This window comes from Rhipicephalus microplus, unplaced genomic scaffold (assembly GCF_043290135.1).
Source record: "Rhipicephalus microplus isolate Deutch F79 unplaced genomic scaffold, USDA_Rmic scaffold_12, whole genome shotgun sequence".
Taxonomy (NCBI): domain Eukaryota; kingdom Metazoa; phylum Arthropoda; class Arachnida; order Ixodida; family Ixodidae; genus Rhipicephalus; species Rhipicephalus microplus.
Window position 1 is genome coordinate 33,723,914 of NW_027464585.1, and position 14,554 is coordinate 33,738,467.

At 46.0% G+C, this 14,554-nt stretch overlaps 1 protein-coding gene and 1 long non-coding RNA gene across 9 annotated transcripts; one reads left to right on the plus strand and one right to left on the minus strand.

Annotated features, from left to right (window-relative positions):
• Nucleotides 1-8,269: 8,269 nt before the first annotated feature.
• Nucleotides 8,270-12,388, plus strand: LOC142783823 (uncharacterized). 7 transcript variants are annotated; one of them, XR_012888490.1, is made up of 4 exons: nucleotides 8,271-9,130; nucleotides 9,773-9,874; nucleotides 9,933-10,335; nucleotides 11,768-12,388. It is a non-coding gene; the product is annotated as an uncharacterized LOC142783823 (long non-coding RNA). The 7 variants fall into 7 exon arrangements; XR_012888491.1 differs by having other exon boundaries at nucleotides 9,788-9,874; XR_012888487.1 differs by having other exon boundaries at nucleotides 8,270-9,130; nucleotides 9,739-10,335.
• Nucleotides 10,341-13,393, minus strand: LOC142783822 (uncharacterized). 2 transcript variants are annotated; one of them, XR_012888484.1, is made up of 4 exons: nucleotides 13,001-13,393; nucleotides 12,842-12,941; nucleotides 12,323-12,477; nucleotides 10,341-11,885 (listed from the first exon to the last, which is right to left on the minus strand). XR_012888484.1 is itself a non-coding variant. In XM_075882466.1 (3 exons), the coding sequence occupies exons 1-3, from the start codon at nucleotides 13,195-13,197 to the stop codon at nucleotides 12,376-12,378; spliced, it is 399 nt and encodes a 132-aa protein (XP_075738581.1). In that variant the 5' UTR covers nucleotides 13,198-13,393; the 3' UTR covers nucleotides 10,341-12,375. The 2 variants fall into 2 exon arrangements, 1 of the variants encoding a protein (XP_075738581.1); XM_075882466.1 differs by having other exon boundaries at nucleotides 10,341-12,477.
• Nucleotides 13,394-14,554: the final 1,161 nt, after the last annotated feature.

Consider the following 14,554-nt stretch of genomic DNA (forward strand, 5'->3'; position numbering starts at 1 on the left):
TGAGCCATGATGGATTGGTCGTTAAACGTACGTCAACCTTCATTACCACGCGCCAGCCAGCGCGTGTAAACTTAAGTTTACACGTGCCAAGCATAATCCGATATGGGGCATGCACAACGACAGCCCATGAAAGCACTTTCTAACCTACCAATGTCAAGATTGTTCCTTCCTTCTGACAACCATCATTTAGTGAAACGTCACCCCCCCCCCCCCCACAACAGCGCTTTCTTTTTCAGTGAATATCTTTTTCTATTTGACTAACCCAGTTGGGGTCCACCACGTTGGATCAAGGCTCGTTTACATTGACCCGACGAGGGCGCGTTGAGTCGAAATAAACAGGTTTTCGGGACTCGCCCTCCCCATGTATAAGCGGACGCGTCGGGGCGGAGAGTCATCGCGGCGAGTCCTGTCGACCCGGAGACAGGGGGTAGGTTCACCGAACTCGCCACGCTCAGAAAGGGCATGTATAACCGGTCACGCTGAGTTGACAGCTCATGACCTCTCCCGCCCGTCGCGGTCTCCGCTTCCCCTGTCCCCATCACTTCGACGTTGCTCTTTCTCTGTCGGCCGGTACGCGCGCGCTAGGCACGATGACATCCTCGCGGGCTCCACGCACCATGTGGACAGATGATGAAATAACGACGTTGCTAGCTTTAGTCAACGAGAAAAAACAGTGTTTTGGTCGATAGCAAGTGGCAAAAAAAATATGACATATTCATGGACCTGGAAAGATGTTTGAAGGAACAGGGCCTGACGTGGACGTGGGAGCGAATAAGGACTTGTTGGAAGATATTGAAGAAACGATTCACTGCTCTATGTACCTCCCTGTTCGCTTTGATTCGAAAAGTTTTCAGGCGCTTTAATTTCTAATGACTTTGTTGGCATTCGCAGGAGCGCCTGCTCCTATGCAAAAGTGGCGGGGAGCCATCAAAGTGGAAGTGGTTTGGCAAAATGGGCCTTCTGCTTGGCGACCGCCCGATGGTGCAAGCAAGAGATTACGGCGTTGACACCACCACTGAAGACGAGGACATCGTTCTGTTATGCGGTAAATGCAGATCACTTTTACGTTTAACTCTTGCTTGGCACGTCCTACGAGAGCTTGTTGGTTATCGTTCTCACGACCGGCTATTTTGCTCTGCCCGTAGCAGGAAATCGGCTTGTGCGCCAGAAATCTTAAATACGTGCACATGAACGCTTTAATAAAGTTTCTGGTCACCTCGCCATCAGAATACATTTGCGTAAATTCACAGAATTGTCTACTAATGCGCAGCATTCCAACTCCGCTTGCATTTATTTTGCGTTCTTCACAGCCAGTTTCGACAATGAAAAGGCAAATACTTTCGGGTATTTCATTCTTTGTAAGTTTTGTTTCGGGTTTTTTGCAAGTGGTGTAAAGTGACTTTATCACAAAAATTAAGTGCCTTTACCAATACATGTAATTTCCCCCAGAGGATAAGCGTAGTCCATGGTTGGTTTCGCTCTTTTTAATTCGTGTTTCATGAATCGCTGAATGGAGTTAGGCATTTCGAACGTTTTTTCGGGTTTTAGTGTTAGGGTTTTGGAGGAGATGAAGGTCGTTCCATGCCAAATATCCCAGACAGTACGCTAGACCATCTACGATTACACTATAAAAAGTAATGGTTGGCCACTTTACTACACTATTCATTTTTGGAACCAATTTTCTAAAGAAAATTTTCATTTCTTAAATATGGTGGCAGTTAGGTTGCGACGAAACTTAGCCATCGCGGTGGTGGAGCGACAACTGCGTAAACAACCGCAGCCCACAGCGGCGAGAGGCGAGAGCGCAGGCTTGGAGGAGCGGAAACCGGTACCGGAAGACGGGCTTTCGGCTCGCCTCGACGCAAAGCGTCACTGCAATCACCGCTCACCTCAACTCGTCCGTGCGAGTTCATATAAACTCGGGCGCGTCGAGGTAAGCTGAACCCACCACTCAACTCAGCCCGCCCTTGTCGCGTCCATGTACACGGGGCTTCAGTTGCTAAGGTGCTTGGCTGCTAACCCAGTGATTACTAAGCCAGTTCGTCACGGCAGCCTAACCAAATGTGCCACGGTGGAATTATTTGTGCACGAGCTAAAATATTTTTGAAATTCGTGTTCACCTGCACACTTATTATCACTGTTCGCGGAAGCTATATTTCCTATGTGTTTCCATCTGTTGGCTACCGCCACTGAATTTTCTTGATGTTGTGCATTCACTTTCAAATCAGAGTGATACGTGTGGTTACCCTGATAAAAAACGAACGGCCAGCAGTTGAAGAATTGTCGCAAATGCAGCTTTGTAAGCGACGCGGCCCGCGTTGAAGCAGCGGCTCACCTGAAGCCTCGATACACGCAGCGCTGCCTGTCGGAAAAAATGCGAAACGCGTCTCCGTGTTCGGCGGGGAGGCTGCGCGGCGGAGGCCGAGCGTCGCTCCACCTAACCTATTCTAACACCGTGGTCTAGACATAACGATAAAAGCCGTTAAAATTACGTCCAAACGAAAAAGTGAGCAAAAATGTTAGGTTTAGCGTGACAACAGTACAAAACCGGCTTGTTTGCCGTCTCAAACTGATTGGCAGTTGTGGCGTAGTTTTTATGCTGTTTCCTTCAGTGATCATTGCTTAGTCTCGTTTGAGATAGGTAGAAAGTGCAAAAAGAAGGTTGTATGGGAAACATGGAAACTGAATACTTAGATAATTACGCACGAAGGGTTTGTAGATAAGACAAAGAAGGAACTCGAGAATTTTTCAAAAACGCAGAAAGGAGTGCCACGGAAAGATGGGAATTATTTAAGCAAAAGATAAAAATGAAGGCAGTAGAGTGTGGTTGCTACATGCAGTATCAAGTTCGAAAACAGGAACGTGAGCTACGGGGCAGAGCTAAATGATTTGGTGAAAATTGAAGCAGAAAAGCCGGGTTTATTTACACATCAACTGCAGGTTGTCAAAAACAAAATTGAATGTCTTGAAGAAGATAAATATAAAGGCGCAATTATACGAGGAAGAGCTGAGAGATACCTCGTGGGTGAAGCCCCGACAAAGCGAGCCTTGTCAGGTGAAAAGGCATATGCGCGAGCTCACGACATACTAGAGATAGAATGGAATCGTAAAATATTGAGAGAACAAAAATATATTATGAAAACTTTTGAAAACTATTATCCGGACTTGTTTGCTTATCGCGAACCAAAGGAGCCGGGTTTCGTAGATGAGTTCTTGATAGAAATGCCGACACTTAATGCTGAGGACACAAATTTATTGGAAATGTCTATTAGTATAGGGGAAATCGAGAAGGCTATCGATGATCTTGGCATGGGCAAATCACCTGGTCCAGATGGCATTAATGCCGCCTTTTACAAGGCATTCAAGGAGGATATGGCCGCCGCATTGCATGAGGTTTTTTCAGAGTCTTTAGATTGCGCAACTCTGCCTCCATCGTTTAATCGGGCACACACCGTGCTGATTCCTATAGGGAAAGAGCAACATGTTTTATCCAAAGTGACAGGATACAGGCCAATCACGCTAAAAAACGTAGATTATAAGGTGTTTATGAAAGTTCTGTCTAGGAGGTTGCAAGGAGTTATATACAAGTTGGTCGGGTCACATCAGACTTGCGGCATCAAGCGTAGGAGCATATTCACGAATATTCATGTTGCCAGGAGCCTTTTGGAGTATTGTGACGCTGCGCTTCTAAAAGTAGCTATGTTGCAACTTGATCTAGCCAAGGCTTTCGACATGGTTCCACACAATATAATCTTCATGCTAGCTGAGTACGTTGGTCTTGGTGCGATCATATGTAAAGGTATTAGATTGGCATACAAAAGCTCAACCACAAATTTAATTGTAAATGGAGAACTCTCACAGCGCATACAAGTACTTTCCTCCGTACGCCAGGGGTGTCCTTTAAGTCCTTTGCTTTTCGCTCTATTTTTGGAGCTACTGTCTCAGAAAATTATTCACCACACAGGGATTAATGGTTTCAGGTTGCAGTCATGTGAAGTGCGTGTTTTGGCATACGCCGACGATATTGCCTTTTTTGCTGTTGATAGAGAGAGTGTCACTTCGTTATTAGGAATCACTCAAAGATTTTGTGACACGAGTGGAAGTTTAATGAACAAAGAGAAAAGCATTGGTTTATGGCATGGTAATTGGGACCTCATACCCAGTTCCTTATAAAATATTCAGTGGCTCACGACACCTAGTCGTTACCTAGGGGTACCATTGGACAGGTATCAAGACAGTGAAGCATTTTGGCTTGGAAAGGCTGAAGAACTGCGCACGACCACCAAAGGATGGGGCGGTCGTGGCTTATCAATTTTCTCTCGATCAGCTGTATGCAACGTGTTTCTGGCTGCTAAAATTATGTACCTTTTGCAAGTACTTAGTTGTACGCGTAAAAGCATTCACAAAGTCCACAGGATATTCGCCACGTTCATCTGGAGCTCTACGTGGGAGAGAACATCTAGAACGAACTTGTTTCGGCGAGTTAAGCCAGGAGGGCTGTCTCTGTGCCATCTGTTTCTTAACCAAGTAATATCACGTTTCCTGCTCATTAGAGACCGCTTTTTACGTTCTTTATTTCAAACAACGCTGTTACACCACATGCCTGACTTCTTTGTATCTTCAGACAGGCGAGAACGACACACCTTGTCACCGTTCTTGCGCGAAGTTGTGTTCTCATATCGTTTCTTAAGGGCGAGGTTTTCGATAGATTACCTAACTAATGTGAAAAGAAAGCGCCTTATGAAAGACCTAATAGAGAATGTTTTTCCTGTGCCCCTGTACCGTATGAAAAATCATATGGTCATGACGTACTAAAGCGAGTGAAAAACATGTGTATAACACCCAATGTGAAAACCTTCTTTTTTAAACTTCATACGGGAACCTTGCCAGTAAAAACGTGGCTTGAAGAGAGAGGGATGTATGTACCATGGGGAAGCAGCTGTCTCCTGTGTAACAAACCTGACATGATTGCACATGTGTTTATTGATTGTAAGAACGCTATTTTCTTTTGGGACATTTTACAGAGGACTTTAAAAAAAGATTTACCTCTTACTCCATGTGGAATTCGTTTTTTGCCTTTTGATAGTTCTGTGCAAAATTTGGATGTTATATTTTTTCTTGGTCTTCATTCGGTTTGGCGTAGTATGCTATCGTACAGACACTGTGATGTGAGAGTTCTATCCGTTAATGAGTGTTTCTTGGAAGCTGTTATAAAAGTGCGAAATGTGTATAGGACTACCGACTGTGTAGGAAGATGTAATATCTTTGTTTGACGCATTATCACGCATGAAACACGTGTGATAGTGATTGTCATATTGGCTTGACCTGTAGTCAAGAAGGCAATAAAGAAAAAAAAAGGCAGTTGTGGCGTAGTTGGTTAAAGCAACACATCAACTGGTGAGGTCGGTGGTTCAAGTCCCGTCGCAGTTATCGATACTTTCTCTTTTCTTTTGTTCACGCAAGTATTTTTTTAACATTTGCGCCTCCTCATCAGCCCGACTTGCTGCTGGTGGTGGTCCCGTCCACAGGCCCTTTAATATTTGATCTTCGATGGCTCTTGCAGGATTGACTATATTTATCATGATAAAGTGTTTGCGAATTAGTGCTCTTAATCGGCGAGACGCAAAAAGACACAAAAAACTCGAACGCAGCTGGCTGCATTGGTTTCTTCGGCACAGGTGTCAGGAATGTTGATTTCCACGGTTTATCAAAGTTTTCATGACAGAACGGTGCACTGCAACGTAGTCTCGGGCAACTTTTTTTATATCACTCAGTGTACCATCACCTGACGAGGTTTACGTCCGGCAGGCCGCTTTCTTTAAAAATACTGACGTGTCATCGCAATGTTCTAGGCGATCAGCACTTGATAAACAACGCCCAAGGGCAAGTGCCGACGGGGGTAGCCCATCTAACTACAAAACAGCTTGTCTGCCTACCTCAATAACACGCGCGGCCTGTGACAGCACGGGAGCATTCACGTAGCAACGGATGAGAACGGCCGTACGTGTTCGCACTTGACAGAACAGACGGCAATGCAGTAGCTCTGGACTTCGGAGATCACAGGCTTCGTAAGAACATTACAATAAAGTTGTTTCCATCCATCGTATGAACACTTCGCCGACGCACTGGGGTTTTATGCATGTGCGTCCGGTCAGTCACACGTGAACTGTGCGAAAGCATTTATTTCATCGTCGACCTTGTCCTTCGCGACAAGCAAAACTCGGCAGCAAGAACACTTTCACCTTTGTCAACACCACGCTTGGCATTGCAATCTAGAAAATGCAGTACGTCCAAAAACTGTAATCCGCACATCATACTGAGAAACTTTATGGCGCACATACTCAGATGAAGCTGTGGCACGGTGGACGGCCGCACTAGCTCCAACCACCAGGTTCAACTAAGCATCCAGCATTTACATGAAGCAGCGACGACAGTCCTCCGCGGGAGTGGCCTAGGCCATCGCCACAATTTCATCGGAAATTTCACCACCTAACACATCGCATGCGGCTACCATCTCGCAGTGTTTACCTTTCGCAGCCGCAGCAAGGTTAGAGTGTACTAGAATGGTCGGAGTGGGACGAATGGAGCGCTCTTGCTGAGGCGGCGTTCGTTGATTGGTTAGGGAGCGCTGCGGGCGAGGTGGATTGGTCACGATCAAGCGTGCCAACGCGCATCGGCCGTGCGTTCTCGCATTTCGCCCAGTTTTTTACTATTTACAGGATCAACATACAGACCCAAGGGTAGAAGAAAACAAGTAAGAATAAATTTGCAGTGCCTTACAAGGCTTTCCAACAAATGCGTGCCGTGTATTTTCTGTGTTTCCTTTCGAACACGGACAGCGATGCGTCAATGATACCAACCGACTGATTGAATCACATTTCTCTAAGAAACAGATCACCGAAGTGTCGTGGCGGCCACTGCAGTTTAGAAGTGAAGGCAATATCAATGCGCTACAACTTTTGCAATAAAAATTTGCAGCGGCTGTCGTCAGCCAGTCTGAACGCCCGAGAAGGATCGCTGCCATTGACGTGCTTTTGCACTTCTGTACACCCCTCAAATCTGCCTTAATGCTTCAGTATCCTCTTTCATTATCGCAATTACAATATTTTAAGCATACAGCGACCACTCGCAAAATTACTTAAATATGCCGAGAGTGCACTACACAGGAATAAACTACCAGTGCTAACACTTAAATCACTTCAGTGCTTTCAACCGGGGTTTGAAAAAAAATATGTGGAGCTTAAATGTTATAATATATGCTATGGTTAGGTTACCAAGGTAGGGACGAGCACGGAGCGAGAGTGAATACCTGAAAGAAGTGCTTCGACAGAATTGAAGGCTGCAAACAAGGGTTTCTAAGATCGCTTAACATGCATCATTAGGAGAAAATGAGTAAGGGTCCAGATTTGCAGCATAAGGTCCTACTTTACTATAGAGCGGCTCTGGACCAAGTCTACAAACTTTTCGACCATTTGTGCCAACAGAACAAGCAACTGCAGGTCAATCTGTTTATTCACTACATCCAAATGTTATTCTACTCAGAAATTGACGCTATGACTCATCCTGTGATGTCATGTGCACCTGCGCACTTTCAAAAGCTGTGCCATTATACGTCTTTCTTCTTTTGCCCTGTTTACACCTTTTATTAGGAAGTGCAGACAAGTGACAATGTAGAAGCAGGTATTCTGTGGTAGAAGCGCACAATCTTTGCTTTCACTTCGGCTTCATGCGCAGCGCAGCCAATAATTTTGTCCTTGCCCATCACAAGTGACAGCGCGTCCAAAATGCTGTTGGCATGCAGGCGGTTTATGATAAAGCAGCCCGTGAAGACGCCCTCTAGGTAGTTGACAAATTGACATAAGCATAGGAGGTTTCTTTCCCAGACGTTTCTCCTATTTTCATCCCTTGGAACGATCAAAACCGACAGCTTCCTTTCTGCTTTGAGGCCGGCATAGCCTGTGCGGCATCCCGGTGCGTAGCAATGGCGAAGCCTAGCTTTAGTCATGCCGAAGTCGTTGGCACTCACTGATTTGAACATGCATGGCTCCCACCACAGCACAGTAGCACACAGACACACATAGCAGGAGCGCTGTCGCACACATTACGTGCCAGCGCAGCTAATAGCAGAATTCGACGAGAGAACACACTTGGAGCTGCTTAGAACACATGCAACACGCGCGAACACCACTGCGTCCGCAGCGCCACCACGCCAACTGACAACGAACCGCGCTTCGCTGCAATGCACGCGCACAGCCGGCTGCTCGTCCCACTCAGAGCTTCTAGTCAGTGGCGCAATTATGTAAAAGTTCCAAATCCGGACAAAGGCGGTCTCTTCCATTGAGTCGCACGCGATTGGCCCATACAAGCTGTGACGAATGCTGTGACGTTATGAGTGACGTGAACTGGAGTGTCACGTGACTCTTTTTTTTCGGTTTTCGGAGAAAGGCGATGGAACGGTCGGAGAGACTGTCCGAAAGCAACCGGATGGATTGAAATGGCTGCAAGGTGGCCTGGATTGGATTGAAATGGAAAAAATGCGCGACTTTTCGGCACCGGGGCACTTAGACAACATGGCGTTTCCCACTGACACGGTACTTCGCCTAGCCTGTGCGGTAGCTTTAACCGAGCAGAGGCGACGACGCGAGGTAAAAGATGCATTTGAAGAGTTCAGCGAAGAAGAGTTCCGGCAATGTTTTCGTCTGTCCAAACGAACAGTGCGTAGCTTGTGCCACGAACTTGATCCTATCATCGGATGCCAGCGAGCCAGTGGTCTTTCCACAGAGAGAAGGGTGTTGTGCGCGCTGCGATTTTTCGCCACCGGTAGCTTCCAGCTGAGCATTGGTCGCGAGGAACACATCGGCATGTCTCAGCCGGCGGTGAGCAACACCATCCACGAGGTGACGGAGGCGATCATTACCATGGCTGCTAGAAAAAGGGTGGCGGACTTCCTACTGACAACAGCTGCTAAGGATGAGGCAAAGGTGGAGTTTGTGCTACGCGGTTGCATCCCAGGGGTGCTGGCGTGTGCCGATGGCACGTTGGTCGCCATTCGCAAGCCAGAGGGATTCACACTGGCCGACACGGCGAGCTTCATGTCCAGAAGGGGCTATTATGTCCTAACGTCATGATAGTAAGTACTGTTGGGATCGTTTATTACTCGCCCTTCGGAGCAATTGTTCAGTTGTGACGCCAAAGCTGGAAAAAGTAATAATGCAACGAATGAAAAAGAACCTGCAGGGAATTGGGTGCGAGCTAGATGGTGGCTCGCAAGGCCTCGGTAATAATAAGTGGCAAGTGTTTTGTGCGTGAGCCAGTTGCCGTTTTTGCACTGGCATGCATACGCAATTGAATTGTGCATTTTAGAGGTAATCGGTAATATGGGCAGCAGACGTAGCAGAAGTATATACACGACAGGGAAGTATTTCCAACACGAAAGTGCTTACAATCACAATTGGACGAGCTGGCTTTGGTATTTACGAGTGTTCTTTCCCAAGAGCAACGCGTAGCTTTTCACTTATCGATCATTCAATGGAAGTCGTAGTTATGTGTACAGCAGAGGTGGGGTCGTTGCCCCCACACTCCCCCCTCCTCAGTGTGCTACACCCTGTGTTTCCTTCTAAGTGAAGCTCCTTGTACCAATGACTGTACTAGTACGCATTGTTTCCTGAATATGCGTAGAAAAAAGGGATTTATTCTGAGTATAAATGCAGTACTATTTTATATCGCTCCTCATCGCAGATGTGCAAAGCATGGCTGCGCATAATTGTCATAGACCCATGATTCCCAGATTCGTGCCACGACTCCTGGGTGTGGGAACACAACCCACTGCGTGCACGCCTAGCTGCACATCTGCAGCCTGGCGAATATCTGCTTGGTAAGTATTAATGTGTACTATCTGGGCAGAGCACTCAGCTTTTATGCTTACATTGCAGGAGACGCAGGCTATCCCCTCAAGCCATGGCTCCTAATTCCAGTCCTTTGCAGTCAACCGTGCAACACTTCCGAAGGCCGATACAACAAGGAGCACGCATCCATGCACAATGTTGTGTAAAGGTGTATCGCCGTGTTGAAAAGCAAGTTCCGCTGCTTGCAGCACTTTCGAACGATGCTCTACAACCCCGATCGGGCAGCGCAAATCATCTATGCTTGCTTTGCTCTCCACAACATTGCGTTGCATGCAGGCGACTGGACCTTGGACGAGTATGTCGTAGACATGCCACCAGCTGAGGATGACGATGGAGAGCCAAGGGGGAGCCATATGCTCACACCACGCAACGTGCTGCTCAGAGACGGCAGCAGTGCTGTCTTGGACCTTTTTTGAAGTACACAGGAACGGTGAGTTTTCATGTTTTCATATCCCACACATAATTTATTTACACTGATTCTGGTGCATCTAGACATGAAAGGGCTGTGTTTGCCACATTTGAATACACAGAGTACTTACTTGTGCTTCAATATGAAGCAAGGTGGCAATGTCAAAATGCTGCATTTTCTTTAAGTGGCACATGAAATATGCAACAGAAACACCCTTTTCCATAATAGCGATCACAGTCACAACAGACTAGATTGGAGCAAGCATATATGAGCGGCACTCTGTGCTGAATGTTGCTATCACAAAATTGTGCGAACAATGCAGCAACGTCTCAAAATTCTTTTCACCAGAACGCATAAAAATCGAGATTCCATTAGTAACATGTTGTATGAACACATGATACATAAGTCCATATCTTGTCATAGTGACTGACTACAAGCATTCAATTGTGCACGCCAGAGGCTTGACGAGCAATTGTGCTTGTCAAGTTGTGCTGTTTTTTTTGCTCATTGTCCTAAACATTGTGTGAATGTTAAAATAACATTTATTTGAATTCACGACTGCAGTCATGCTGCAATGCTAAAAAATATGCAAATCAAGACGGCAAACAACAGGCGAGTTGTTTTGATAACATACAGCATGAATAATTCCCTCAGCCATCTCGCGGCTCCCAAGCCATACCACGTTCGAAATTTATTCCCGCAAAGAGTCGTTTACAACGAAAACTAGATGAAATCAATCGCTGGCATGTTGCTGTGATGACCATTTTCCTCTGTAAAACTGTGCGAGATGACCACTTACTAGCTTAGCGCTCCCAAACAAGATTCGGAATGTAGTTGTTGCCTCTTAGCCTCATTGTGCTGAAATGAAAATATCACAGTGAACTGCAAAACAGTGTGATGCAAAAAGATATCACATTACTACACTATGTGGTAATGCTGAATAAAAATCACAGTGAGCTAGAAAACACAGTGGGACAATACAAATATCAAAGAAACATTAACAGAAAATGTCAACTATACACTCGTGGTCTCCGTGTGAATGACTGGACACCTTTGAAATGTGGGTAAAAAACACTGCCACTAGAACAGCTCGAACATACATTGAGAAATGCATATATCGAACATAAAAAATGCTGCACTCCTTATACAAAGTAAATGCTAACCTAAATCTAGTAATATGTACTAAATGCAAACAAAAAACGAATAAAATAGAACATGAACAGCAACACGTAAACATATCAAAAACACTAAACCAATTATGAATGATAAAAAGTTGAAAACATGGCGAAAAACAAACTAAACTATGTATATGTCTCCAGAAGCGTATAAAATTGAACATGAACAGCAGCACCTAAACACATTGAAACCGACAAATCTATAATGAATGATGACAAGAAAAAACATTGAACACATGACAAAAAATTAAACTAAACTACGTATCCCTTTCTCGCAGAAAGCCCTCAGCCATGGCCAGTGCCCTCCTGCACCGCTGCCGCTTTCTCCTGTGCCGCTGCCACACGCCGTTCTGCAGGAGCGATGCGGGTGGTTGATTTTTTCATCTCCCGCAGCACCTGCGATGAATCATCATGGTGTAAATGTTTAAGTGAGCTGCCGGTAAACCCTTAATCATCTCGTGGCTGGAAGCTGCTGCTGCTGCCAAGAATTGCAACGGGCACAACAACTTCCCCTCAGTTGAAGATCAACTGGCCTGATGGCATCCTTTGAAAGTGGGAAGCTTTGTGTACAAGCTATGCCCTCCTCGTGTGGACCTACAAACATTTGTTGAAACTGCTCTTTATTAATGTCCTCAAATGCATCTCTCACCATGAAAGAGCCCCAGGGCTAACTAACCTTTTGCCCGGCAGTTTATCATTGCAGATACCCGATACCATGCCCTCAATACAATGCATGGTTCTTGTTTACAGCCCAAGTTGGTTTCAGTCATCATAATAGAACATGGGGAATGCTTATGCCCCTTATGTAAAATGTAAACAAAGGGTCTACTCACCTTCAGCACCTTGTTGCCCTGCTCAAGGTTCCAGTCCTGCACTCAATAAAGCACTAAGTTCTCAGATGCTTGCGTGTTACTGTGTCACTGCCATCTACAGCCGCTTCAGTGGCCTCCACATCCATTTCCACTGCAGCAGTGGGAACATTCGCCTGCTGGAAAGTGTAGTAAGCATGATCTTTTAGAAAGTGGGTATTCGTTACTCTAGCTATTTTGCAACCTTAAGTACTAAACATCTGCGGAAATGTTCTGCAGCTATTCAGTGGTCATTGATGTCATGTATTACCATTTTAGTGCATGCACTTGCCCGCAGTCAATGCGTGTTTTATGATAAATTAATACCCCTTGTACTGCAAGGGCTGCAAACTGAGATTTTAGTTAAACCTACCCACTTTTGATTACTTTCTCGTGCGCTTTATTCCCGTTTAACAAGGTTCCGCTAAAGGCACCCCTTCAGATATCAAACTCTGTCATGGTACCGCTCAGGAACCCGTGATACTGCGGCGGCAGAGTGCTTACCTGTTGATAGGTGAGACCAAAAACGCCACTGAAGCGTGTCATCCCAGTCAACTGTAGAACCTGGCCGCGGAAGCCAGGCAGCCAACCCCATACAGTGCCCCTGAAAATATACACTAATGTCACAGAACATATTGCCCGTGCCATTCGACGGTCACTTACGTTTGTGCGTCTCTGATGGCGGCGGTGTCACGGCGGGCCTCGCGCACCGGCCTGCGCCACCAAGCCTGCCATTCCTGCGCAAGCACTTCATGGTTCAGCGCGTCGCTGAGCTCTTGCCACAGCCGCCACCGGTCGGTGATGGTGACGCCGTGCCGCAGCTCGATGGCATTCGCCACGAGCTGGGGATGTTCGTCCATAAAGGCGAGCACCAGCGCGCGCTGAGCCTCGGATAACGCCCATGAGCCGCTGCTGCTGTTGACTACTGGTACAGTTGACCTCCGCCACGATTGCGCTCGACTGAGCCAACAACTTCGAAAGTTGCGCTGTTTAGGTTTGTATAGTGGAGGAGATATGAAAACAGTAACTGCTTGAAACGGGGTTGTGTTTAGCGCCACCACGTACCGTCCCGCTAAATTTAGCTTTATTTCATAACAATAACAAGAAAAATACGTTTATATTGTGCCGTATTCCTTAATAAACGTTTAAAAACTTGTGCCAACACAATTTGATGATGATCAATAGTAGTTAAACATTTTTCAACACGTTACAAACACTTTTCACTTTGCTATACGGTCCCCAAGTCCACGTCAAAATGATGACGCGAGGCTTCATTTTGCTCATTGGCTGTTCACTTCCTCTCGTCCTCGCGACCGCTGCGGACCGCCCATTTTTTGACGTCACCGACAGACCGCCTCCGTCCGGATTTGGAATTTTTACATAATGTACACTCTAGCAAGGTGTTCTGCGGGGGTACCAGTTCTGTGGCCGCAGCGCCCATGGCGCCCCCTGTATTTAAAATCACGGAGGAAGGAAAAGTTCCTCCTCCGTGATTTAAAATACTTGTAATATGTATATAAATAACAAACCTAAGTTAATTGACTCGTTCAACGCTTGATTAGTAAAGTTTTTGTAGGTTAACGCAATACACACAAATAATTTACGCATTTATTTGCTTTTGGTAATAATTTTTAAAGTGACGTTACTTCCGTGTGGCGCAGAAGCCATTTCTGACTGGGACTGGTTGGGGCTGCTGCGACGCGCGGTGCAGAAGACGCTCCCATCATTCCCATGCTCGTTGAAGCGCCGTGCATTGCAGCTCCCATAGACACTAGCGCCAGAGTTCCCTCTAGTAAGTATTGTGGGAAACTCTATGGACAGGGTAGTACACAAATTTGTCTAAACTTCGTACTTCTGGCCTGCTTTTGGCTCTGTGTGTGTTTGTGTGGCTTGAAGCTGTTTTTTCACTAAACAAAAATCAGCAACTGTTCAATAGTTGTGCTTCACCACCCTATTTTTTTCAGCTTACCTTTTTAAGTTGAGTCACGAAGTTCAAAACGATTAAATTGTTTTTTCAAAACAAAACCGAAACACAGAAATAAACGAAGTGGCAACCTCTAGTTAGTTTTGGGAAACTCCACGGGCGCCCCACGGAGGAAGTGGGGCGCCCCTACCAGAAAGTGCAATAGTGCGAAAGGCGAGAGAGGTTAGTAAATTCACTCTAAGTGGTTGAAGCAGAAACGCGCCGCCACGTTTTCAAAGTGTGTAGATTATTTT